Source organism: Excalfactoria chinensis, chromosome 7, assembly GCF_039878825.1.
Source record: "Excalfactoria chinensis isolate bCotChi1 chromosome 7, bCotChi1.hap2, whole genome shotgun sequence".
Lineage (NCBI taxonomy): Eukaryota > Metazoa > Chordata > Aves > Galliformes > Phasianidae > Excalfactoria > Excalfactoria chinensis.
Genome location: NC_092831.1, coordinates 14,100,231 through 14,125,309, shown reverse-complemented (window position 1 = coordinate 14,125,309; position 25,079 = coordinate 14,100,231). Strand labels below are relative to the sequence as shown.

At 38.1% G+C, this 25,079-nt stretch overlaps 1 protein-coding gene across 1 annotated transcript in view; it reads left to right on the top strand.

The window, feature by feature from the left end:
• The window catches only part of LY75 (lymphocyte antigen 75), a 40,755-nt gene that overhangs the window by 10,999 nt on the left and 4,677 nt on the right, over positions 1-25,079 (top strand). The window contains exons 14-32 of the mRNA XM_072342419.1: positions 5,550-5,631; positions 6,217-6,288; positions 7,568-7,691; positions 8,796-8,831; positions 9,066-9,241; positions 10,297-10,361; positions 10,878-10,954; positions 12,088-12,224; positions 13,266-13,371; positions 14,546-14,706; positions 15,391-15,520; positions 17,930-18,162; positions 19,816-19,984; positions 20,972-21,133; positions 22,051-22,173; positions 22,613-22,807; positions 23,151-23,371; positions 24,205-24,379; positions 24,873-25,040. Coding sequence (XP_072198520.1) covers positions 5,550-5,631; positions 6,217-6,288; positions 7,568-7,691; positions 8,796-8,831; positions 9,066-9,241; positions 10,297-10,361; positions 10,878-10,954; positions 12,088-12,224; positions 13,266-13,371; positions 14,546-14,706; positions 15,391-15,520; positions 17,930-18,162; positions 19,816-19,984; positions 20,972-21,133; positions 22,051-22,173; positions 22,613-22,807; positions 23,151-23,371; positions 24,205-24,379; positions 24,873-25,040 — 2,612 coding nt within the window. The remainder of the gene's footprint in view (positions 1-5,549; positions 5,632-6,216; positions 6,289-7,567; positions 7,692-8,795; positions 8,832-9,065; positions 9,242-10,296; positions 10,362-10,877; positions 10,955-12,087; positions 12,225-13,265; positions 13,372-14,545; positions 14,707-15,390; positions 15,521-17,929; positions 18,163-19,815; positions 19,985-20,971; positions 21,134-22,050; positions 22,174-22,612; positions 22,808-23,150; positions 23,372-24,204; positions 24,380-24,872; positions 25,041-25,079) is intronic.

The following is a 25,079-nucleotide window of genomic DNA, read 5'->3' as shown; positions in this document are numbered from 1 at the left end:
TTTGAACTGCTGGTCGTGTCACTGCCTTCCTGGAAAATGTCAAGGGAGTACAGCTTGGGCAAATGTTTCACAGCACTCAGGGGAACACAAAAAAGGAGAGATGTACTTGGAGCATCTTCTTCTAAATCTGTGTTGTTTTAAGTGTTTCCTTCTCCGTTCTGAATTAGTTGCATCTGTTCTTAATTGATACTTTCTTCAGGAATGAGTTATTTGAGCTTTCCAGATAGGTCTCATCTTTATTCATGAAATGCTTCCCGACTAAGTTGAGTGCTATCTTTTGAAAACGTGAATAATGTAGTGTCCAGCAATCTGGTTGGCACAGATCCCGCTTGGCATAACTGCACTAACGCTGTATGTGCGAGAGATGGGTGTGCTGAGTTTTCTGCTATCAACAAATTAAATGCTACATAATTTATGAATCTTAGGCTTTTTATTTAATCAAAGGAACTGTCACTGCAAAGCTTTATTAGGCACTGGTGTGATGTCAGATCATTGTGTAATATGTTTTTTTGATTGGCAGCCTGCTTTTTCAGAACTTTTGCCAGCTTAAACTCGTGTGCTGCCAGTTATGTGATCTAAATTGATTTCATCAACAAACAAAATCATAATTATTTTAGAAGCTGCCAACATACAATGCTGTGATTAAACTTTAAAACTTGATGACTGGAGAGATGCCTTCTTGAAAAAAACAGTGAACTTTTTTTAGAAGTGCATAAGTCATGAAAATTACTCACTGTTTGTGCTAAAAGACAAAACCAAACTCATATGCTCTATAAATAGACGGCTTTGCTTGTTTAAAGCCACTGTGACTCCTTTACTAAAGTGACTGAAGTCCCTGGAATAGAAGTGTACAAATTATTCTTAGCGATGCATCTTAAACCATTGACAAATGTTGTAATGTTATACCTGATCTACTATGGGATATGATTAGGGAATTAACTTCTTTTCTTACTTAGAGCAAACATTTGGAAGTACTTTGCTGCTCACAGACCATCTCAGGAGGGTTATTGTTTAGTTAATGGCCTTTTTTTTTGTTGTTGTTAGAAGCTTAATGGTGGAGGCTTTTGTCATTCCAGAAAATCACCTGACTCATGATGCTAATAGTCCCATGTATCAAAGCAACAGCCTGAAAGAAAGGCGGTCCCAGTACTCCAGTATTTTATTCTGCTAGAATTCTGATGTTCTAAAGGGATCATACACTGAACTCAGTATATAAATATGGGATGATATTTTGAGCCCAGAGTATAAACTGGCTTGCAGTCAGATTTATACCTGTCAAATGCAACCCCAAATGCAATACTTTTGTCTGGATTAACCTCTTCTGAAACACTGCATAGCTTTCTGAGGAGAAATGTAACAAATTTGCTGTTGTATAAGACATTTTAAGTGTTTTTTTTTTTTAGACAATGTCATGAGTTGCTTATAAGTTGCTTACACTTTTAAGTTACCCAGAGGTGGAGATTAAAAGAAGTATTTCAGACATGAGAAGCAATGGGTAGCTTGTCTGAAAATAAGCTCGTTTGAAAAAAGAGAGGAAAAACAACAGAATTATTTCACCAAGAGCAGTATGTTTAGGTACCTGGAAGAAATCATTGTAGGGTAATGTTAGGAGTGATCAGCCAACAGGGTTTGTCCTGTGTTTACTCAATTCAAACTCTGACCTGAGGTATTCACTCAGTGTGGTTATTTCAGCTCAGGGAAGGAGCCACACCTTGGCTTTTTTGGTTTCGTTTTTTTCCTACTTGCACAGTTCTCCAGTGAGTCATTGAGAAGTGTTTGTTTTCAAATGTTAGCAAGAGACAGTTTGGTTCACCAGGAAAAGGGCAGCCTGCCTAGTCCATTTTGTTCTTTACTCAGATTCCACCTTAGAGGCAAACAAGAACTAGGACAGCTTCAGCCAAGTCAGGCGATTGCCATTGCAAAGGAAAATAAATTTTGCCTGCCAGCCTTCCTGTCTGAAAGAAATATGAGATAACCTCTTTTTACTTCAAGGGACACAATACAGGCAGAACAGATCCTGTTATCTTACTTTCATTCTACTAGGATTGTTTTTCTGGGCGTTTTGTAGCTTATAGCTGGCAGTGGTGCAGGACATGAGGAGAGTAATAGCTTGGGATGGTTAGAAATACTATTACTGTGAGGACACCTTACTAAAGCAAAACCTGTTGCCTTTTGTATGCACAGCTCTGCTTCTGTAATGACAGAATCTAGAAAGCCCTTTTGTCATGGGAGTTTGCAAGAAAAGACTGATCTTCTTCCTTAGCATGACTGCCAAAACAGCAGTGTGACTGAGGTGAAGTTGTTCTTCTTCTGACATAGAATCATAAAATCACAAGGTTGGAAAGGACCTACAAGATCATCTAGTCCAACTGTCCTCCCTTTACCTGTCAGAGTAGGTAATGAGCTGGATGGAGGTTCAGTCAGTGGAAGCAGCCTGCTAGAGAGGGAGGAAGAAGGATCAAGTGGCTTCTTGCATATTGCTGTCAGAAGCACCAGTCCTTCCTTGAAAGTCGTGAGTTGGCCCAGGTGTATGTGTGTTTGTTACACTTTATCTTTTATCCAGAGTTATGAAGAGCATGGCAATTCACTTAGGCTCTTCATCTTGTGTTATTTTGTTTCAGCAGTTAGAATAGGACAGCAGGAAAGATACTGTTTCACATAGCAATCGCACTAATTCAAACAATATTTATCGACTCCTGCACGAGGTTGGCTTTTATGAAGTTCTAGTTCTGTAGGAGAGATAAGCCAGTGGTATTCTGCAGGGATTACTGGAGATTTAGGGTCTTTCATTGCTAACCAGTGTGAAGTCCGATATAAAGCACACACTGCACCTATTTTCTAGGTTAAAGCTCAGGATAACCTAGATTTTAGAGGTCGTTCCAGGAATGTAGCTGAAAGGATGCTCTGGCAGACATAAATCCATTTTGATAGCAGTCTGCAGGATGGGTTTGAAATGTTTTGCAGTGAGAACACAGATAAGTGAAGTACAAGCAGGTCCCTTGCTGCTAGCCGAGTTGTAGTAGAGGCTAATTCATACTTGTCTTACATGCTTAATGGCATTCTTTTCCATGATGACGTGACAGTATAATTTCAGGGGGTTATCAGAAGTCTTTACGTAAGCTTAGAAGTGTTGTCAAGAGCAGTGGAACAATTACTGAATTACATTCATTTCTAAAGAATTCCAAAATGTATGTTAACCTGCAAGTGCCCAATCAGCTGGAAAACCTTGTTAAAACAGACTAATAGTTGTGAATTAGGGGATAGGCTGGAGAAATTCTTGACCTGGCATGCTTTTTTGTAATTTTTGTTTGCTTTGTAACATAGAAGCCTGAGCAAGTTGAAAGACTGGAAAGTTGCTCTGGTTCCTCGGTTTATTACAGCAGATACTTGTGAAACAAGTGTCTGGGACTTCCTTTTTAGCAGATGTTCCCCTGTGATGATCAGCTACTTGAATTGCACTCGGCCTGTTGGTGAGGACTAGGAAGGGGAGCGTTAAGCAGTGTCTGGTTCATAGTTGGAAAGAACAATCACAGCAAAATAAGTCCTAAAGGCAAATTGCCAGAGGCCACTTAGCTGCTTGACAGCTGGTGGATGGCTCAGTTTCCATCTGGAGTGATGCAGGGAGTTTAGGCTGATGTCACTGAGGACTTTTTGGTGATATTAAAAGTCTTAAGACTGTTCAGTATGGTAAGATCACATTAGCGTGATCACACCATCACACTGATGTTAGAATGTAACACTGGAGTTGAGAGGCAGGAAAAAAACAGAAAAATTGATTTGTTGGTGGTTGATGCTTTTCTTCCTAGCACGAGTCCTACCAAGTAAAGCACCATAGCCCCTCCTGGATTTCACATGTCTCACCTGTGTACTCCAGGCTGTGCTGTTGTTTCTTATAGGTCTGAGTCCCAAGTGCAAGCTTTAAGACCTGTTTTCATGAAGCCACTCTTGAAATTTTATTTTTATTTTTATTTTTATTTTTATTTTTATTTTTATTTTTATTTTTATTTTTATTTTTATTTTTATTTTTATTTTTATTTTTATTTTTATTTTTATTTTTATTTTTATTTTTATTTTTTCACACTTCAGTGTTCAGGTCTTGGGAACACATCTGCAACATCTCGCAGGCTTTTCTTTGTTTTTTGGTGTTGCTCTGTCAGGTGTTTCAGGCACAGTTTAGCATCTTCATGGTGATACATGTGGGAAGGCAGTGGCACAGTCTTAACAAAGAGTTTCGTTGTGTTGCCCTGGGATTTCTTAACATTTCTTGTGCTCTTAAGCTGGGTTTAGGTCCATTCCTCTACATACTAGACTTACATTCACAAGCTTGCCAAGTTCTATCTTAAAATCAATCTGATAGTTTGTCACCGCTGTATTTTTTTTAGAAGCCTTCTCCAAACTCTCACCTCTGCTGGCCAGAAATCTCTTTCCCATTCTGAGTCCAGATTTGTTTCTGAGCTGTGATTCCTTCAGTCACTGTGTACTTTTTCATCATAAAGTTATTCCTCTTGGGGGCTCAGTGTCCTAATTTGTTGGTAACAGTAATTATATCCCTTTCCTTTATTTTTAAAAGCTAGAAAAGAAAGACTTTAATTCTTTTTAATAAGCTAATATCTTAAATATTCTGCATTGCTTCAAATATCCTTCTCTGTACTTGGTACAACATCAGTTCATGTAACAGTAGTCCGGATAAATGTTTACAGAAACCCTCTACTGTGGCACTGCTGCTTCATTATCTCTGTCAGAACACATTAACGAGTGTGTCTTTTCTGATACTTCACTGTAGTTGGGTTTCACACTGGATGTAATTTCAGTTAAGAGTTGCCGTTTTCTTCTCTGCTGCTTTCAGCAGTTACCAGCTATTACTTTTCTTGGGCAGACTAGCAGATTGGAGTGAATTGCCTTAAACTTCAGTATCTAGAACAAAAATGGTATTTCAAAAAGTATAGGCTGCAGCACAGAACTGAACTTGCAGTTTTATTGACTGTGCCCCTTTTATGAAGTTGCAAAGTTCAGATATGTACCCGTGCTCAGTTTGTTTGTGTCACTGACAAACCTAAGGGAGAAAAGAGGTCTATTGTTCTGTGTGAGTAGAAGTTTCCATGTCGTTTGAGGAAGAGTGTGTTTGAGCAGGTGACGGGGAGAGGTCACCTGGAGGTGGATGAGGAGAAGCAAGCCAAATAACCCCCTGTGATAGTCTCAGAGAAAAGTATGGAAAAGAGACCTCCATTTCAAGTGACAATTGTTGAAGTGGTGATTTACTGAATGAAGGAATTACCTGATCTACTTGTCCTGCCTTGACCACAGGGAAAACTAGCCTACACATCCTCTTAAATGCAAATGCAAAGAGCACCTATCCTCTAGGCCATTTTCTGCTTTACCTGCTGCAGTGTACAGTGGTAAACTTCTGGCTCTTGATACTAAGTATTTGCTTGATACTAAGTATTTGCTTGATACTAAGTATTTGCTTGATACAAAGTAATGCAATTCCTTAGTCTTTCTATTAGACATGTTGATACATGTAGTTGGCTTAAACATTTGTTTATTTACAGCAATGACAGATGGGTATGGATTGGAATGAATAAGAGGAGTCCAGATTCTTTGGGAACCTGGCAATGGAGTGATGATAAACCCGTAAGTTAACTTTTAACCAGGAAATGTCATGTCCTGATTTGTTGGACTAGATTGAAAAATAGATTTATAAATGCTTCAGTAAAATTATGGCATATCTTTCAACAGATGAATAATTCAGGGGATGGTGCACTTAAGTGCTATTATCCAGGCAATTTTCCAATTACAACCATATCTTTTTCCAATTAAAAGGATATCTTTAATAAACTTAACCTGTTATCTGTCTCTATCACATTAAAATATTTTAATGGAAATATAGTAGTAAATATCTAAAAGCTGGTGGAGGGAAGAAGGTGTTTTAATGTAACAGCAGAGGGAAGAGTTGATCAGTTTATCTTCTTGATAGAACAGACTTCTCCAAAAAATACCTTCTTAACTGGAATTGATTTTATTTGCCTGAAAATGTGAGTTTTTTAAATTTATTTTTTCCTTCTATGGTAACAGGTACTTTTTAACCCTCTGGTGCAATTATTGTCTATTAGTGTGCATTATAATAGTGCAAAACCTCATGAGATTGCAAGTTTAAAGAGGCTACCATAGCAAAAATAGTCATGAAGTAATCATTCTTTCATCCTGTCCCACTTGCAGGTTACTGGTCTTGTCTTGCCACATGATTATCTGGAAGATGAGTATGACACAAGGGATTGTGTTGCTTTAAAGGTTAGTTTCAAGGTTTATAATAACAGCAGCATGTTTATACGTAAAAGTACTTGGAAGAAGTATTCCTACTAGCTGTATGATGAATTTAAGTTGACTGCTGAAGAAGTTTTCTTTGTATAGTAAAAGGCTGCTGATGTTCCCTTTGTTAATCTATACCTACTGTTGCATTTCCCTTACTCAAGCAGTTTTAATGAACTCAGTGCTTTGCTAATGCTGACCTGTCATAAGACTTCTTCTGAACTACAAAATATTTTAGCACTATTTTCTGTTTCGAAATGCCATACTAAATATCTGTCCAATATTACACATAACACTTAGGAAAGTAACATGGAATCTTAAGCAGCAGAAGCAAAACCAACTGTAAAGTAACTTTTACTATCTTGATTAGTTTTTTTCTTAACTACCAGTAAAAAAATGTGATTGAAATAGTGTAGTGGGATGCTGTAGCCAGATGGAGTATGTATGCTCGTTTGCTGTATTTCCTTGCTTACTTGTGAAATAGACTGTACTTTTTGTTTCAGTTCTTCATTCAAGATGTTCTTCATGGCTTATTTCAGTCTCTTAGAACCAATTCTGCTTTTCCAACTTATCGCAGGAAACAATAGTTGTATACTTCTGGTTTTGTTCTCAGCGATTTCCCCTCATTTTTTTCCCATGTTTGTGACACTAAGCTGAGAAGCTGCCCTCTTCAATGTTAGGCTGATGTAAGCGTGAGACAAGGAGAGCACTTTAAAGGTGGTATTGTGAATACAGTAACCTTGCTCCTTTACCCGCTAGGCTTAGTCATGTGCTCTTTTCACTAAATGAAACAAAATTCTCCTTACTGGAGAGATCAGCAAGACTGAAGTCAGATTTTAAGCTTGACTGTAAGAAATAATCTTATCTTAAAAGATTGTTTCTATGCTATTTCAGATGGGTTCTGCTTCTGAGGAGAAATGAGTTGTTTTTTTTCAGGGCATGGAGTTGCAACAGAGAATTCAATAATAAGCAGAGACAGGACCCCTGTGCTACAAAAAAATAAAAATAAAAAATGAAGGAACAATGCTGCAAGAAAAAGCTTCTGTACATAGGCTAACCTTAAACGCTTTATCCAATTGCTTGGCAAGCTTGGCTAGCATCAAGAGTTACGATTAAAGAGTCGTATATGGTCAGTTTTATAAAGTAAGTTGTGTGGAAGGGACATGATGACTTTGCCAAGGTACTTTTGTAACACAATTTCATTTCACATTTCCAAGGACCATACTGTGCTAATTCTGTTCCCTGCTCCTATGTTATACAGACCTTTCAGTTTTCACGGAGATCATTTTGGAGATTTTATTTCCATGAAGGCAGAGACCTGGAGTTTTATTTCAAGCCTTTTGATTGTGAGGCTAAACTTGAATGGGTCTGCCAGATAACTAAAGGTAAACTGCATTTGCATGTGTTTTGTATGAAAGAGTTTGTTTACAGCTTTGCAGTTCCTTTGTGTTAACAGTTTTTGTGAATTAAAGTTGGTGGAATTTGAAATTGAACCTTAAGTAGTTTAGGTCTAACTAGCTGAGAGCAGGTCAGCACGTCTGAAATACTGCCTGTTATCAAGTTGGAAGGTATAAAATAGGCAGCAGATAATTACAAGCAGGAACTAGGGTGATAAGCTTCAGAAAGGCATCATTCTTGGTATTCTCTGTGTTTCCATACTAGAAAAACAAAAAGCTATCTGCTACTGAGAGATCGTTTTTACCCTGTAGCAGAAACTTTTCAGTGTTTTATTGTATTTCCTCTGTGAACCGTTAGAGGTCAGTACATGAGATGCCTTGCCTGTGCCATAAACTGTACTTAGGATGCTCAAAGACATATCAGAAAATGGACGTGAGGAGAAGTATGTGTTATCATGATGTATCAGATGTATTATCCCATATTCCTTCTTGTCCCACGAAGCATAAAGGGAATTCTCAGTCGGTGAGATGACAGAAGCCAGGTGATACTTGTAAATAAAAGACCACAGACATCCTGGGTATACTATTTGCTTCTTCCTCAGGTGAATGAACCTCTTATCTTTAATTCTGATAAAGCTGTTGAAGTTGCTCCTCATTGTAGTGGGATAGAGGAGTGGGAGTGCAGAGGAATGGCATGGAATCTCTGCACAGATCCGCACTTTTCATGCAGTATGAGAAGTGCTATAATCCAGGAGGCTTTTGTGCTTTAGATCATTAAAAGGCGTTTTAGGGCATGAAACATTCCTGTCCTAAGGGGAACATAGTTAGGTAAAATATTACTTTGATTATCTTTCTTGGGAGCACAAAAAAAAGCCCGCAAACATATTTAAGACTGAGGTATGGAAAGATTCCATTTGTTTTTAATCATCATATTTTAGACTATTAAACCTAAGCAAGACTTCATCCTCCTTTTTTTCTCCTTCATTGTGCATGCTGAGAAGCACAAGTGTAACACATCACTCCTGTTCTGTATGAGAATGGTCTCACTAGAAGGTGAACTGGAAGTGACTGTTCCCTTTTTTCTCTGAACAGGTAGCACTCCAAAGACACCTGAGTGGTATATACCAGGTAAATGGACTTTTAGATACCCTTCTTTGTGTGTGTAGTTACTGCTGATATATATCTCACTAGTTTTGCATATCACTACCATAACACCTTTTGGATAACAGCACATGTCATGACTGATAGCAATTAAGTGTGAGAATGAATGTTGACTTTTCCTGGTGTCAAACTTCAGTTTAATATATGAAGAAAAAGAATGAGTTTCTCAGAGCTGATTTCTTATGCAATACTTCTGTATAGATGAAATTGGAATTCATGGAGTCCCGCTTGTTGTTGATGGAGCAGAGCTGTGGTTTGTACCAGATAAAAACCTGAGCTTTCAAGAAGCTATTTCCTACTGTCAGAAAAATGATAGTGAATTGGCCTCTGTGGAGTCTTACCCAAAACTCAGGACAATACTATCTCAGATAGAAAAGGTAAGGAAGTTTAATCTATCTAGCAGATACTTTTCACTACAGGGAAGTTTTGTTGCCAACTTTTTCAATATTAAAATAATGTTAGTCCATAATTTCCTTTCTTATTCTATTGGCCTTCATTGCTTTTAATTGTATTTAAAAGAAAAACATGAGTTGAAAGAATACAATGTCAATATTGTAAAAGAATTGTGAAATTTAAGAGTAGCCTCAACAACTGGAAAGAAAAATCTCCGAATGAAGAGAAAATCTCTCTTCATCTGTATGCACCACATTTTCTGCAAATACTTGACTAACAGTTGCCCCAGCTATTAATTTTACTCACGGGATAACACATAATTTCTTACCTGAGGAGAGGATTTAATTAAAAATGCCATGATGGTCTTGATAGCCTTTATGGAAAGGGGTTTGTGGTCTTCATTGCACGTAAGTGCATTCTTCTAAGGAATTTTACAGAAGCATTTCATGTTTCAGCACCTCTGTGAGTGCCTGTCTTCAGGCTTGTGAGGAAGCAGCACTTTCTGAAATCAGCAGTTTCTAAGCTCTGTTGGTGAAATTTCTCCTGACAGCTCGACCCAGAAGTAGAGATTATAAGGCAGGAGAGGTTGAAAATTTGACCTTCTAAATCTCTACCCTACTCATGATCTATTTATTGGTAGACCGTCTCTTGGAAGCACAGAATTATTCTGTGTAAGGTCCTGTGAAACCACATCTGCTTTGGGCTGCTTACAGCCATGTCATGGTTGTTTGGTAGCATTGCTGCCATGAATTTTGCAGGAGGAATGCTTCCAGCATGTACTCATGAGAAACCTTGCAGCACTGTCTTTGCTTTGTTCCTTTGCTTTTTTTTTAAATAGGAGGTGCCTATGTCTGATAGTTTGGCACATTCTTACCTAAATATATTGTTCTCTAATGTTGAAGAATTATACATTGAATACATTTTAAAATGAACAAATGTTTTAGATCGAAGTGGATTTTGTTGTTGGTTTATTGATGATGGGAGTCTGGAGATCTGTTTCTGTAATCTGTAAAATTACCTTTTTTTTTTTCCTCCACAGTTATCAAACAGTGAACAGAAGTGGTGGCTGAAGTTTATCGATTATGGCTACAGCTATCACTCACCGTATGTAGAATACTGCCTTATTTTAAGCTTGACCCAGACTCAGTTAGGAAATGTTGTGGAGAACTTAAGCTTATAGTCCTGTAGAGATGGGATGCCTCACAGCAAAGTCTGCATTGTGCAAGGCTTGTGTAAAGTATTATGGGCTTCTTGTGAGCGAAATCTTAGCTTTCCAAAGTACTGTGGCAACACACAGCTTCAGAAATACTTTAGAAAGGCTCTTGTCCACTATCCTATCTTGTCTTGATAGCATGCAAGCAATTGCAGCATGCAGTGAATAATCTACTCTTGTTCTGCACATCTCTTTTATTTGGGCGTTGGTACTATAAAGTAACTGCTGAAGCTACCAAATATTTGTTCCTGGTCTGGTTTCTTCCCATGTCCTTTCCAGTGTTGTAGGGGGTCTCCTAGAAACAGTTCTCAGCCCACGTTTTTGTAAGCACTGGCTCTGTTGCTATCAGAGTTTCCATTTGAAGATCACAATGGATTGGAGATTGACTCTGAAATGTTTGTATCCAGTTTACAGTTATTTCCACGCTTCCATGATCGATCCCTGAGGGACTGCTGGTACGTTTCTAGGAAGAGCTGGTATAGAGGTATGGTTGGCTTTATTCTTCTGCCCTCATAGTCGTTGTTATGAAGCAATTACTGTTTTGCTGGAACTCTGATACAGAATTAGGAGCAAATATCTTCTTGGCCACAAACTGATTCAATTCTGAATCATTTATTTGTTGTTCTTGGGAGAAGCCATGATAATATTTTTTTGATGACCAGAGGGAAATGTGAATTCAGATAACAGTTGTTTTTGGTTGGTAACGATGATTGATTGTTAACTCCTTTTGTAGCCTAAATTAATTAATTAGGTGAAACCTTTTTTTTTTTTTTTTTTTTTTGTGGCTTTTTCATTTTTGTGTATTCTCAATGCATTCTGAGTTCTGAAAATTGAGTGTTAAGAGTAGCTTGACTGAATACCTGCAACTGCATGTGCAGCCGGAGATGTAAATTTCATCGTGTAGTGGAGTCCTGCTGAAAGAGGTAAACAAAGCAGTGGAAATGCCTACCTCATGGATGATACTTGAAGCTGTTTGCTATCAGCAGTGCTTCATACTGGGGAAGAATCTGCGACCTCTGAAGACTGAATGAGTTACCCCATCTATTATCATTTCCACTTCAAAGCATATTTTTCTGTTATATACTGTTGACCTGTTTTCATCCCTGCTAACCAAAAAATCTTATTGACTAGGAGGCCAGTCTAGTTAATTTTGGAATAATGGAAAGCAATGCTACAGGGTAGACTCTCAGAAAAGTTGTTTGTTGGCTTTATTTATTTATTTATTTATTGCTTTAATAGGTTTTAGAGCACACATCTTCTATGCTAGAAAATGCAATTAGTTCTCATTCAAAATCTTTTTTTAAATTCAGCTTTTTTCTGTTGAAGTTACCTCCACTTATGTGATGTGTTGCAACTCAAAGTAAGAGATCAGAAACTGGGTCTGTAAGAAGAATACGTTATTGTCTCTTATATAAAGCATTTACATTTGTCTTTTGCTCTGCTGTTACTTTTCAAGCTTTATACTGCTTTGTACTTCAGTGTGGTTGTACTGAAAAGGACTTTGCTATGGTCTTTCTCATGTCAAAGTATGTATAGAAGTTTCAGCACGGTAGAAATTATCATAACTGTTTCTCAAAACTTACTTTTTTTTTTTTTTTTTTTTTTTTTTTTTTGCAGACTACCCGGTTAACTGTAACATGAAGCTGCCCTTCATTTGTGAGAAGAATAATGCCTCCTTGCTGGAGAAACACGATCCCAGCTACCGCCCAGTCACAGGAGGCTGCCCTAAGGGTTGGCTTCGATTTCGGAACAAGGTACAGAAATAATACAGTTCAATCATCAGAACCTGTCTTTAGTAGATCAGTAAGCTGGAGTGCCCTACTGAAAGAAAAAATGAAGTGTGTTTAGGAATGAACTGTGGGATTGCTTTTGGAAACCACGCACAGTGATTTGAAATCATCCCCTCCAGTTCTCCATTGCGTATGCAGAACTGCTGCTTCTTATTTTCAAAGCAGTAATTTCAGGATTTTCATATTCCCCCCACCACATGGTGAGGTCCAAGAACTTTGGTTTTATTGTCTAATCTTGCACCCTGCTTTTAAGAAAGCAAAGGATTAGAAAAGAAGAGGATAAGATTTTTGTGGCTGAAATATCTTGATTCTCTTGATGAATAATCATATGCAGCCAGCAAGCTGCCAGACAGTCTGCTTTGCAAGCCTCTTTAGGGATTTCACCTGATTAGGAATTAGAAGAAGCTTTTTAATAAGGAACGAACCAGAAGTCAGAAGCCGTACTGTAGTACATTTCAATTCTATTTTACAAGGCAAGTCATTTGAAATTTTGGTGAGATTGTGATTCCTCCTTTGTGGTTTGTTGTTGTTCTGTGTACATAAAAAGGAGTGCGCATCAAAACTGGCGCATTACACTGTGCCAAGGTTTTCCACTTTATATCACATTGTTGCAGAGTATAGCTTCAGAGTTCCCAAGTTGTTTTTCCAAAAGATAGTACATTGCAATAAAAGACACTTGGTCCAACCCTACTGACTTTCATGTTAACACATGTATAAGTTCTCTTTCTTCAAACAGTACGTGATCATCATGACGTAGACAATTAAAAATTATGGAATTCTGATCCTCGATGAGGGACTATTCAGTGACGCTACTGGTCATTTTTATATTTAGTTATTCTGTCAATATAACCAGGAGGACGTGCAGCTAATGTCCCTCCTGTTTCTGACAAAAAGTAACTATGTTTTATTACAGGACATGAAGTGAGATTTTAAGGTTGGTTTTCTTATCAGTTACTTCTTAGGAAGCAATAGCACAAAGAAAAATGTATTATGTTTCTTTTGCAGTGCTTCCTAAAGATGAAATCTGAGTATTTAACATTTAATGCAGCTAATGAAAAGTGTGTAACTTTTGGAGGCTCTCTTCCATGCATCTCAAGTCAAGCTGAGCAAGGTATGGTGAGCTGGGGGGCACTTGTGATATGCAGCTTCTCTTCCAAACTCAGTATAGCTCTGCTTAAGAGCTAGAGCCTAAAATCTCTTGCTTCTTTTAAGGTGCACCAGGATTCAAAAAATCCAAGACAAGATTAAAAATGCATTGTCCATTGTTTGCTAGATACCTAAGATGGCGATGTGGTCAGCAAGCGTTTTAACTTAACCTATTTTAAAAAGTAAGAATAAAGGATGAAAAACTCTCCATGTTTTGTTTGCAAGTTAAAAACGTAACTTGCACTGTAGTCTTTGTACTCCAAAGGCCACATATTTGTTGTTGTGTCTCGTCAACAACCCCTCAATTGCAAAATCCACATACGTGAAATGGAGGCGCTGACTTAAAGATACGTGCCTGTTTCTGTGGGCTTCTTCAGTGGCCTTAGGAGGTAGCTAGTTCTGACATGTAAATCTTGCATGGGTTTGTCTAGTTCAGAAAATAGGCCAAGGCCAACCTGGCATTTGGCCAGGAGGTAAGACATGTCAGCAGTAGCTAATTACATAGCTTCAATTTGTCTTCTTAATCTAGACAAGCTCAGCAAATGCCTTTGGTGCCTGGGGGTTCACCGAAGGCCATCATATCATTCCAAAATGTTCAGTAAGTGGAGTCTGAGTTTTCAGGTTTTCTTGGCTGAATTTTTTTCCATCTAATCCTGGCCTCTTTTGTCCAATCCTACTTACTTTTGATGGTGGGGTGGGCACACTCTGCTAGAATCCAAGAAATGGTTCTGCTTTACAGGGTACATCTCCATCTTTCTAGATGGGAGATATTATTTTCTCCATCAGTTTTGAGAGGGCAGGAGGAAATTCTTTCACAGAAAGGCAACATAAGATCTTACAGACTTGTGGAAAAGCAGTTTCTGAATTTTTTTTGCATGGATAGGAAGTACTGGATGCAAAGCCAAGTTAAATACATTATTTGCTCCTCATCTGAAGATCTGGAGGACAAATAGCAATAGTCTGCTCCATTCAGATAAAAGAACACTGAAAGGATGCTGAGCATTTGAAAATATTAAAGGTCTAGGAAAATGAAGCTAATTAAAACAGAGTTGCATTTCCTTATTAATGCAAAGTGTTTTTCTAGTGTTTGCTGCTGTTGTCTGAACTACAGTATGTACATTTACTATTTTGCCCAACAGATTTTATAACATCCTTGCTTCCTCAAATGCCGAGAGATATTTGGATTGGTTTGCAGTTTTTGTTCAGCACAAGAGAAAACAAGTGGATAGATGAGAGCAGGCTGTTGTATAGTAACTTTCACCCGCTCCTGACAGGAAGACTGAGGAAAATTCCACTGGATGTAAGTTCTGACTATGGACTATGAGATTTCTCTGGACTATCGAGTAATGAAATTTTGAATATTGGTTGTATCAAAAGAAAAAAAGCCAAAAGAAACATAAATCAAAAACCAGTCCAGTTCCCCCAAATGGTAACTTTAATTGGCAAACAGAATGACTGACGGCAGTGGAATTCTGTTTGTTTGGACCTTTATTTGAATGATGTCTTCTCAGTTGAAATACAGAACACTGAAAGGTAAAGGAAGAAAACCCAAACAACTGTTTAATGACTCATCTGTAATTGCTATCTGTGATTTATAGACTATGTAAATACTGTCATCAAAAAGATGCCATCAATAATTATTGGTTCACTTTAGAATGTATCTGTAACCATCATACGTTGGTATTTGGCTGTTCTACCATGGTGGAACATAATAAGTGTAATGGAATCACACCCGCAAACAAGATTTATTTTAAGCTTTATTTTTTTAGGCATTACTTTAATGTTCTTCCTCCATATCTAGCTTACAAATTCTTTTTGAGTCCAAGCACCTGGTACTGTTTGTAAAATAGGCAGACTGTATTACACCACTCCTTTGAAAGTTCTTAAACAAGTTCAGACAGATCACGTTCTCCTAGCCTTATGTTCTGTACACAAGTATGTTTATACCTTATTATAGTCTGATAAGTGTATCTCTGGTTTTCAGCTTTTTGATGAAGAATTTAACAATCAGTGTGGTGTAATCCTCAATGATCCTAAGTCTCAGTATGTTGGAACGTGGAATTTCACTGCTTGCGCTGACAGGCACTTCTTGGGCATCTGCCAGCGTCCTATAGGTAAGTCTGGAGAGTCAAAATAAATTGGAGCCAGAGCTTGCTGTTAAGATATGTGTGCCAGGAGACCTTTTAGTGTGTCTAAATCATTGCACTTGAAGAGCAAGATGCTTATAGACGATGAGCTGGTAAATTCTGGAAAAGCATAACATGAAGGGTGATCTGGGGTAATTTTTTTCAACTATGTATGATTTTCTCTTTTCTTTTTCATCGCCCAGTTCAGAAAGTGTCTATTTTCTTGAATGACTCTGAATGTGTGGTTTGACTGAAATCATACTTAAGCCTGTTGTAGCTTTAAGATTCTGTGGGTAGTGATGCCATGTGCATCAAGGGCTGGAACAAGTGGTTCCATCCTCCCTTGTAAAACTGGCAGAATTGAAACCCTGGGAAAAATCTCACAATATTTCCATCCAACTTAAGCATCTCTGCTTCTTAGCACTATCAGAATAAGAATTATCGTGTATTCATGAAGCTAAAATGAGCCTCCCCAGAGCAAACCTTGCAAATCTGAACTTAGAATAATATTCTAATTCAGCCATATAGGTCAGTCGCACTGTGTACTGGAACTGGATCAAACATATGTACCTACTCCTACGTTAATTACTGCTATGGGCTAATATTCAGCATATTCACTTTTGAGTATGTTCCGCTATGCAAATAACCCTCTTAAATAACTAACATAACTAACACTTCCTTTAAAAAAATTGGGAAAAAAAGTTGTGCAAAATGAACACCCAAGAAAAAAATAACCACGTTCTTATTTTTTAAATAGGCAAATTGATTTCTATCCTCACAAAAATATTTTTTATTCCCGTGCCAAATAGTTTAGAAATACCAAGTTTCCAAATTTGGAACTTTGTGAGGTGAGTTGTAGTCATAGAAAATGGAAAACAAATCTTTAATTGAAAGAAACTTGGTGATTTATCTGTGTAGATCAGCACGTTGTCAGCCTGGCCTAACCAAAGCATCGGTGCACTTCCTCCTAGCCAGAGCTGTAGAAGTTGTAATGAGAGAAGGTTTGGGACTGCCAGGGAATATATTTGTCCTGGTCATTGGTGATACAGATCTTAAGATGATTCAGATTGGAATGGATCTCAGAATGTTGCAGGGACAGCTGTGAGACCAGTCCCTGTTGCCTTGGGCTTCATCCTGTAGGGAGAAAAATAACTTCAGGTTCCATGGAAGTCTTGGCGTGATTGTGATTTGCACAACTTCTCAAAATGTTCATAATCAGCAATTACTTATTTTCTCTTTCAAAAATGAAAATTTTCTCTACTAACTCGTTTTCCACTTTGGATGGCCCTTGATATGTGGTGACAGTTTTGGTTCCATGATTCTTATTTGGAAGCTGTATATGAAGTGAAAGCATTTGGCAGCAGACACAGACAACATGCGAGCAGTCTGTTTCAGCTTGTCACTTCTATGGTTTATTGAAAGCTGTAAATAGTGCATCAATATCAGATTTCTATGATGTTTCTCTGTTCTTATGTTTTGAAAAATGGCCCTGACAGCCTATCAATTAGCCATTTTTATGCTATTATGAGTGGGGCTTTTTTTGTCTCAGGGAGCCTTTTTCTGCTTGACATACCTCCAGTGTCAGTCTTTTTCTGCCTTTCGGAGAGACAGCTTATTTTTGGTTGTGTACCAATTTTGAGGGGCTACCAGCTTTGCATGCTTTAATTTACCACCCATGGAAATGTTTGCATCTTTTATTACCTGCTATTGCAACGCATCACTGAGCTGTCTGCCTTCAGTATGATGCTGATAACTGCGATAAGACTGAGTACTTAAAACACAAACAGTGAGTTACACTCCTCCCTGTGCGAGGTAGGTTTTCTGTAATTAGTTCAGTGCATGTAGAGACGGAATAAATTCTCCCTGTATCCACAGATGACAATAAAGAACTCTGGGACTGTGCAGTATGCTGCAAGATCTGCACAGATGAGTTTTATGGCCCACTGGATTCACATACACACAAATCCATGAGCTCCGTAGAGATGAATGAATCAAGTATGGCAGTTGCTGTCTTGCAGCAGAGAGTCATTTCTCCATTGCTGCATTTAACTAAAATTGCAAAAGTTGTGGGCTTTTTTTCCCTCCAGTAAATAAAATTTCCAACATTATTCAGCAGTTATGTAAAAATAGATAGAAAAGTACCTGTAGCCAGATTGAAGGAGATTTAAAAATAGACTGGCTGAAAATAATTCTTCCTGGATTTCTGTGTGTTCTCTATCTAAAGTGCCAAAGGCGTTTGCTCGCAACTAAAATCATGAGTATAATCTGCTGCCTAGGAAAACAGTTTTTGATACCTTTTTTTCCAGAGTGGGATGCAGATGGGTTTTTCTGTTTGTTACAGAGAGATTGGAATGTGTTCCATTGCTTAGCTACCTACTAACTGGATTTCTTCATTAGGTATAGGAGCTGCTGATAACCAGACAGAGCAAGTCCTCAATGACACGTATAGCTATCAGAATGTTCAATATAAAGTAATTCTGAAGAATCTGACCTGGAATGATGCAATGGCTGCATGCATAAATTACAAGATGCAGCTGGTTAGCATCACAGATCAGTTCCAGCAGGCTTCTCTCGCTGTTCAGGCTGCCCTTCATGATTACCCACTGTGGATTGGACTCTTCAGCAGAGATGTAAGTTTTATTATCTCTTTGTATTGTGGCTTATGGTAGATTTTAAAGTTGTATGAAATAGCAACTGGGATAAAGAAATGCAGAAATAAATGAGTTTTGGGAATAGCTTTCTGTTTACTACTAATGACCTGAAAGGTCTCGAGATTAAGGTTCTGAATCTTCAGTTCTCCAAGTTAAGTAGTGAGTTGTTGGACTTTGCTGAATGGGTTGATGAAGAGGAGGCACTTCCTTTTAAAAGATTATACCATGAAAGGATATATTGTAGGTAGCAGCAACACAGGTTGTGGAATTACCTTTGTCTCTTCTGTTAAGGAATGGAATTGATACTGCTGTTTGATATCATCACCACTGTTTACAGTACCGCTGTAAAAAGATAACTCAAAATCACTTTAAAAGGGAGAATTTAGAAGTGACAAAATCCAAAATAAATCACTGAATGCTTCTGGAGACATTTAACTTAAACTTGGTCCATTATTTAGTGTTATTTTTGTTAGGTTCTGCTTTATTGCTTAATGTTTTTTACCCAGAGAACCTTCTGGAGATCTCTGGTGTGCACAGAGAGCTCCTTAGCTGTTCATGAAATGGGTTGGACTTGATTACAAAGTTGTTTTTTTTTTTTTTTTTTTTATCCAACACTTTTGTCTTGAGATAACTCCAAGAAAATGGCAAAAGTGGTTTGAAGAGTGCCTTACAATGAAGGCTGATTGTGCTCATTTGGCATCTGTGCTGTTGTGATCTTCCTGTGTCAGTAATGGGCTACTGAATATTCTAGGCAAAGCGGGGGAAAGATAGAACTTTGGGTGTATGCTTCATGGAGAATGTTTTTTAAAAGGAAACAAGCATTTGATCTTGATGAAGAGACCAGAACAACTTACTTTCCCTCCTCTTTTGAATCTTTATCTGCAAGCAAAGATCAAATGATTCATTTTGCTGCGTACAGCTCAGACATGCAGTAGCTTTTCAATATTGCAACACTCTGTTGCTTGGGCACAATTAAAAAGTCACATGAAAAGGAATTCTAATGAAACTGGTCAACAGGGCTTGTTATTCCAGCGCTGGAATCTTACACACGGAAAATACAAAGGAAATTAAATTACCAAGTGTGAGGGGGGATTTCCAGAACACTTTAAATGTAGGGTTCTTAAAGGATAGCGTGATTGTTGTACATGTTCTTATTCCTCCTGCATCCTCCAGGGTAGAAACGCATCTCATTTATTAAATTAGTTAAATACCTAATAGATTACTTTTAACTCACTGTGGAGAAAACTGAGACTGGGCCTTGGTTTCAGATGTTATCAGCTTTCCAAAATGAGATAAAATTATCTGCCATTTATTTACAGGCACATATGATATAATTTGGACATCTCTTAGCCAGGTCTCCTTCCATAACATAGTTAAACAAAAATTTTGCTGTCTAATTCAACTGATTTATTTTCTTGCAATTGTGATTAAAATAACGATTAAAGTAATAATCAAGTTGTGAAATTAGTCAAACCTTGAGGAGTTCACAGCAGAGGCAGACACTGAGGGTGCCATCTGTTCAGCATTTTCTGGACAGTGTAAATATTTTGTATTTTCTGTACCACACACATACATATATATATATATATATATTTCCTAAGTAAGCTCATCCCTTTGACTTAACAATGCTAGGGTGGAAAACATTACGGCTGGTTGGATGGGAAACATGTAAGCTTCAGTCGCTGGTCTGAAGACGATGAAGAGACAAGTGAGGAGTGTGTGTATTTGGATACTGATGGCTTCTGGAAAACTTCTGACTGCTACTCTGAAAATCGAGGTGCTATTTGCTACTCACCAGAAAGTACGTATCTGAGCACAGTACTCCCAAAAGCTGCATTTTGTCATACAGTTAAATATATTTGGAAATTGCAGATTGTCACTTCAAAATGAAAGCTTTTTTATATTGCACTCCCTGAGACAGGCTTGTTTAAAATAGGGTTACTTGCACCTATTGATCTTAATCCATAAGTTACTTACAAATGAATTCAGTGTGACTGGTTTGGCCCAGACTGTAGCTTTTATACCATCAACTGGTTGCACCAGCTTCACTGTTTTCATAAGACAATATAAGAAGAAGATTCTGCTAACTCTGTACTGTTAACATCTTAATATTGAGACCACCAGAAGTCTCTTAGGTGACTGAAGTCTGTACAGGGAAGGAGACCCATGGCTGTATTGAGTAGAAAGGCAGCAGGTAGATGCCAAGTTAAAAGGCATACACCAAAGTCATCCTCAGTTCACAACTATTCTAAATGTGTACATATGATAGCAGGACAGCCTTGGGTGGGATACATGTGTAGCATGGCCGCTTTCTCAAAAATGAAAAGATCTCAGAGAAACCGTCACAGATTTATTCCCTATGAAATCATTATATACTCCTGTTTATTTAGGGAGAAGACAGTTAAGCCATTGTTGTACATCCAGAGTCACAGCAATATACTTGGTGTTGTGGCATCCCTAATTAATTGATGCTCTCACTTTCAGCAGCTGCAAGAATTATTATTCTCACCTACCAAGTATTAGATAAAGCCATAGAACCAGGGTGTGTTGCCAGCTGTGGCACCAGTAATACTCACTGCCATTTTTGTTATATAAAGAAATAAATCAAACCACAAACGAGCAAATCACCTCACTGCCATGAAGAAACTGAGAACAGTAACATCACACACTTACAGGGTGGCATTTCTGTTTTTCCTGCATGTTTGTGAATGCTACCTGAAAATTGTTGTTTATTTGATTAACTGTTAAAATAAAGTCATGTCATCATTGTTTTCCTTCCCTTCCTTAGAGAAGACTGAAAAAGAACAAGTAACACAAGTTAAGTGCCCGCATAAGATTAAAAATACACCCTGGATATCATTTAGAAACAATTGCTACACTTTTATGATAACAAAAAATAGATGGCGAGAAATGAAGTCTCAAGAAGCTCATCATTTATGCAAGAAAATGAGTAAGTATTTATTCAAACTACGGGTATTAAAGGCATAGCAGCTTTTAAGGGAGATGAGTTACAGATCTGATTTGCTGTCTTAAAAGGACAACAAAGTCAGCAATGAGGGAGGCTGCAGCATTTGAGAGCATGTACCAGTGCTGCACTGCCTGATGCTGTTTGTATTTGTGCTGTTCTGATTAGAAGTGTTTGAGAGGGAACTGACCGGGAATTCCTGAATTCTGAGAACTTTAATAAACGGAAAATGCCTGTTCTTTTTTTTTTTTTTTAATGTAAAATCAGCAAATTTTAAATAGTTTGAGTAATTGTTTTGCCCTTTGCAGCATTCTGGATTTTCAGTCACACCTCCTTTGTCTTTCATCTTCTTTCTTCTGTGGAACACTGGTGTGAACAAAGTAAACAGGCTGAGAACAGCCCAATTCAGGAAAGCACACGGGCTTTTCCTGTCTGTCCTGAATGAAGCAGATACTTATAAATCTTCTCTCTTATGTTAAGTAATTACTCCTGGCATGCACGTGCATGCTTCTTGCCATAAACTGATTTTTCATGAGTTGATTTTAGTTCAGTCTTCTTACTTGAACAGTGTTAAGATAAAAAGTATGAAGAACATTGTGAAAGACTGCTGATAATTTTATGTTCTACACAGACAGTTTTTAACTACAGGAAACTCTTTGTGATGGTAAAACCCATAAGAATCTTCAGGGCTGAGTGATTCACTTATCTGAACCAGCCTGAACCAGGGGAAGCACTGCTGATAGCACCTTAGAGAACTGTTTTTCCCTCTCTTCATTTGGTTCTTTTGTCTTGCTTTTACACTTTTTTTGGACCCATCTTAGTAATTAATGACAGCAGCAAAAAGTGATTTATGCTGTAAGTGAATCTGTAAGAAAGTAACGTGAACAAAAAAATTTCAACAGACCCAGAAGCCTTTGTTCTGAGTGTTCGAGATGAAGAGGAAAACAGTTTTGTTACTGAGCAGCTTCATTCATTCAGTGGTCTGGCTGTGTGGGTCTGGCTGGGTGTCATTTATGATGATAGTGGTGAGTTCTACATTTTCTTTCTTTTCTGTTTTTTTTTTTCTTTTGTTATAACTGGATTAACAACAGTTTGCAGCGTTGAGTGCTTCTTGTCTACTTCAGTATACAACCAAAGTCACACTGCATGCAAACACACAATAATCATTTATCTTTGTATTTATCTTCTAGAAGAAAATAACTGGACAGGCTTTCTGTCTGAGTCATAATTAAATCCAGTATGTGCTGTTTTGTCTACATTTGATTTCCCTGGAAAGCAGGATGTGGGGCCTGGATGAGTAATGCTAACATATTTAGCATTGTATACAGAAGCGATTTACAGTAATTTAGAGCACTGCTGATTTTTTTTTCCCCCAATGTGAATATCTGCTAATGTCCTTAAAAGCTAAATGATATTTGTACACACAGTGCCAATGTTTTGATAAGTACACTATATTTTCCACAGATAAAGTTCTGAAGTGGTATGATGAAACTCATCTGACTTACAATAACTGGAGGCTGGGAAGACCGATCATAAAGAAGAACAGCTTTTTTGCTGGTGTGAATCTTGATGGTTTCTGGGATATTTATAATTATTCTCAAAGTTGGCAAGCTCATCACTATAATGTGTACAGTATTCTCGCCTGCAAAATTGAAAGGGGTAAGTGGTGGAGTGTTGGATGAGGGTCATAATTTAAGTCCTGGTCCTGCAGCACCTCCTGTGTATACGTACACAAGGCTTTGGTTTTCATTCCCGCTGAAACATGTAGCACAGCTGTCATGGGCTCTTGTGGACATAGGGCCAGTCTGTGCCAAACTGCTGTGATATTCAGAATGAATGTGTTCCCTCATGGTGCTCAGAATACCAGAAGATAACTTACATGATATAAGCAGCTTCTGACTCTTGAATTGAGCATTACAGATTGATTTTAATACTTCCACGTGTTCCTAGTCATGTGACTGAAATGTACAGAATTTCTTATCTTCTTTTTTCTTTGAAATAGGACCCCAGCAGCACAAGCCTCCACTGCCTGAGTTCATTCCACATGGAGACAGAAGATACAGAATCCTTCAGAAAAAGTTAACGTGGTATGATGCAGTGAGAGAATGCAAGCAAAACATGAGTGATTTAGCAAGTGTACACAGTGAATCACAGCAGTTATTTCTGGAAGATATCGTCAAGCAGGATGGCTACCCGCTGTGGCTTGGGTTGTCCATTCATGATGTAAGTATGTACTTTTGGTAACCTCAGTAGCAGAGTTTGTAAATAATTCTCTGCACAGAACATAAAATATTTTCCTATATTTTTCCTTTGGATTTGTGGAAGCTCCATTTTCATGTAATAGTTATGACTTCAAGGCTCTCCAGGAAGTTGTGCATCTCTTCTCCCAGGAGGCAGCTACAGATCTATCTCTGTTTCTATCTCTGTTTTATCCTTGAAGCTGGGTGTGTGTGTTCCCAGCCATGTTTCCTGCCCTGCTCCCCAGGGCTGCCTGGTATTGGGAGGTAGTTGGCATAGAGAGCAGAAGCATCACTTCCACATGTACCCTTGCTGTCTGCATCCCTTTTTTTGGTCTTGAATGAGTCCCTCAATTTCTCACAACTCCGTCTTCATTCTCTAGGGTTTCCAGCAGTGTATCTGAAGTGTGAGCTGATGCTGCAAACAGATCCTGAGCTGGCCAGCTCTACCTACTGCAGCCCAGCAGTTAGCAAGTCTAGTAATGTTCATATCAAGAAAGATAGACTGCTTAAATGGAAGAGCAGGACTAAATTAAGGTGTTCCCTGCAGAATAATACAGACGCATTGCAAGTTTAAACTTGAAAGGATACTGTATTTTTTCAGTTGGAAGAAGTAGCTATGATTTCAGTGTTAAGAATTGGTTGGAAAATGCAGTTTTACACATTTATTCAGTGAGGATTGAGAGAGCAAGGCACTTTCATTTTGATTTCTTGCCGATGGGTAACTGTTGCTACATGACTTACTAATGGCTGACAAGCATTAAACCACAACCATTTGCAGCAGCTTGAAAGTTGTTTGTTTTTTTTTCCTTTACTTAGGGAAGTAAAGCTAATTTTGAATGGTCAGATGGAAGCAGTTTTGACTATTATCCATGGGAGCTAGAAAACTCAAATACAACTGAGAACTGTGTTCTGCTGGATACTAAAGGATCTTGGAACCGTGCAAAATGTACAAGTGTTGCTGAAGGAGCCATTTGCTATAGCTTTTCAAATGGTAAGTGTAATGTTTTAAAGTATTTTCTGTAACTGTCTTGTGTATTGTCCCGTTACATGCTTTAGTTAGAGCTGAAAGACCATGCTGGGTTACTTCTTATAGAATTTTCTATCAGGAATGATGGAATGCTTTTAAATATGATATTTATTCTCTCCATTCTACTGAAGAAAGTCCTAGTCATCTCTTGGTCACCTGTGTTGTATCAACTCTTACGTGTCTTTTTCTGAATCAAAATCTGTATCAAACACATCAAGCTTTGAAACACCCTGTAAGGCAGGGGAAAAAAAATAGTTCCCCAAGCCTTTGGGACTTGTCTCATGTCCATTTTCAAGTAGATTCATCCACTGCACATGAAGAAGGAAGGTATGCTAATGGAATCAGGGGTGCTGGTAGGACAAGTAGTTCTTGTTGATTTTTACTTTCCTGTTACTGCAGCAAAGAAACTGCACAAACTCCTGCAGCAGAAATAATTCCAGTATCTTTATCTTTCCAGAGAGACAATCGGAGCAAAAGCAAGTGAGCCAAGCCTCGGGATGTTCCCAACTCAGTGGAGAACTACCATGGATACAGTATAAGGATCACTGTTATGCATTTGACATGGCTTTCTACAATTTTTCAGTATATAATGTGGAAGATGCTAAGAAAGTCTGCAAGAAACTGAGTATGTTTAGACTCATCACATTACAACCTACAATTAGTC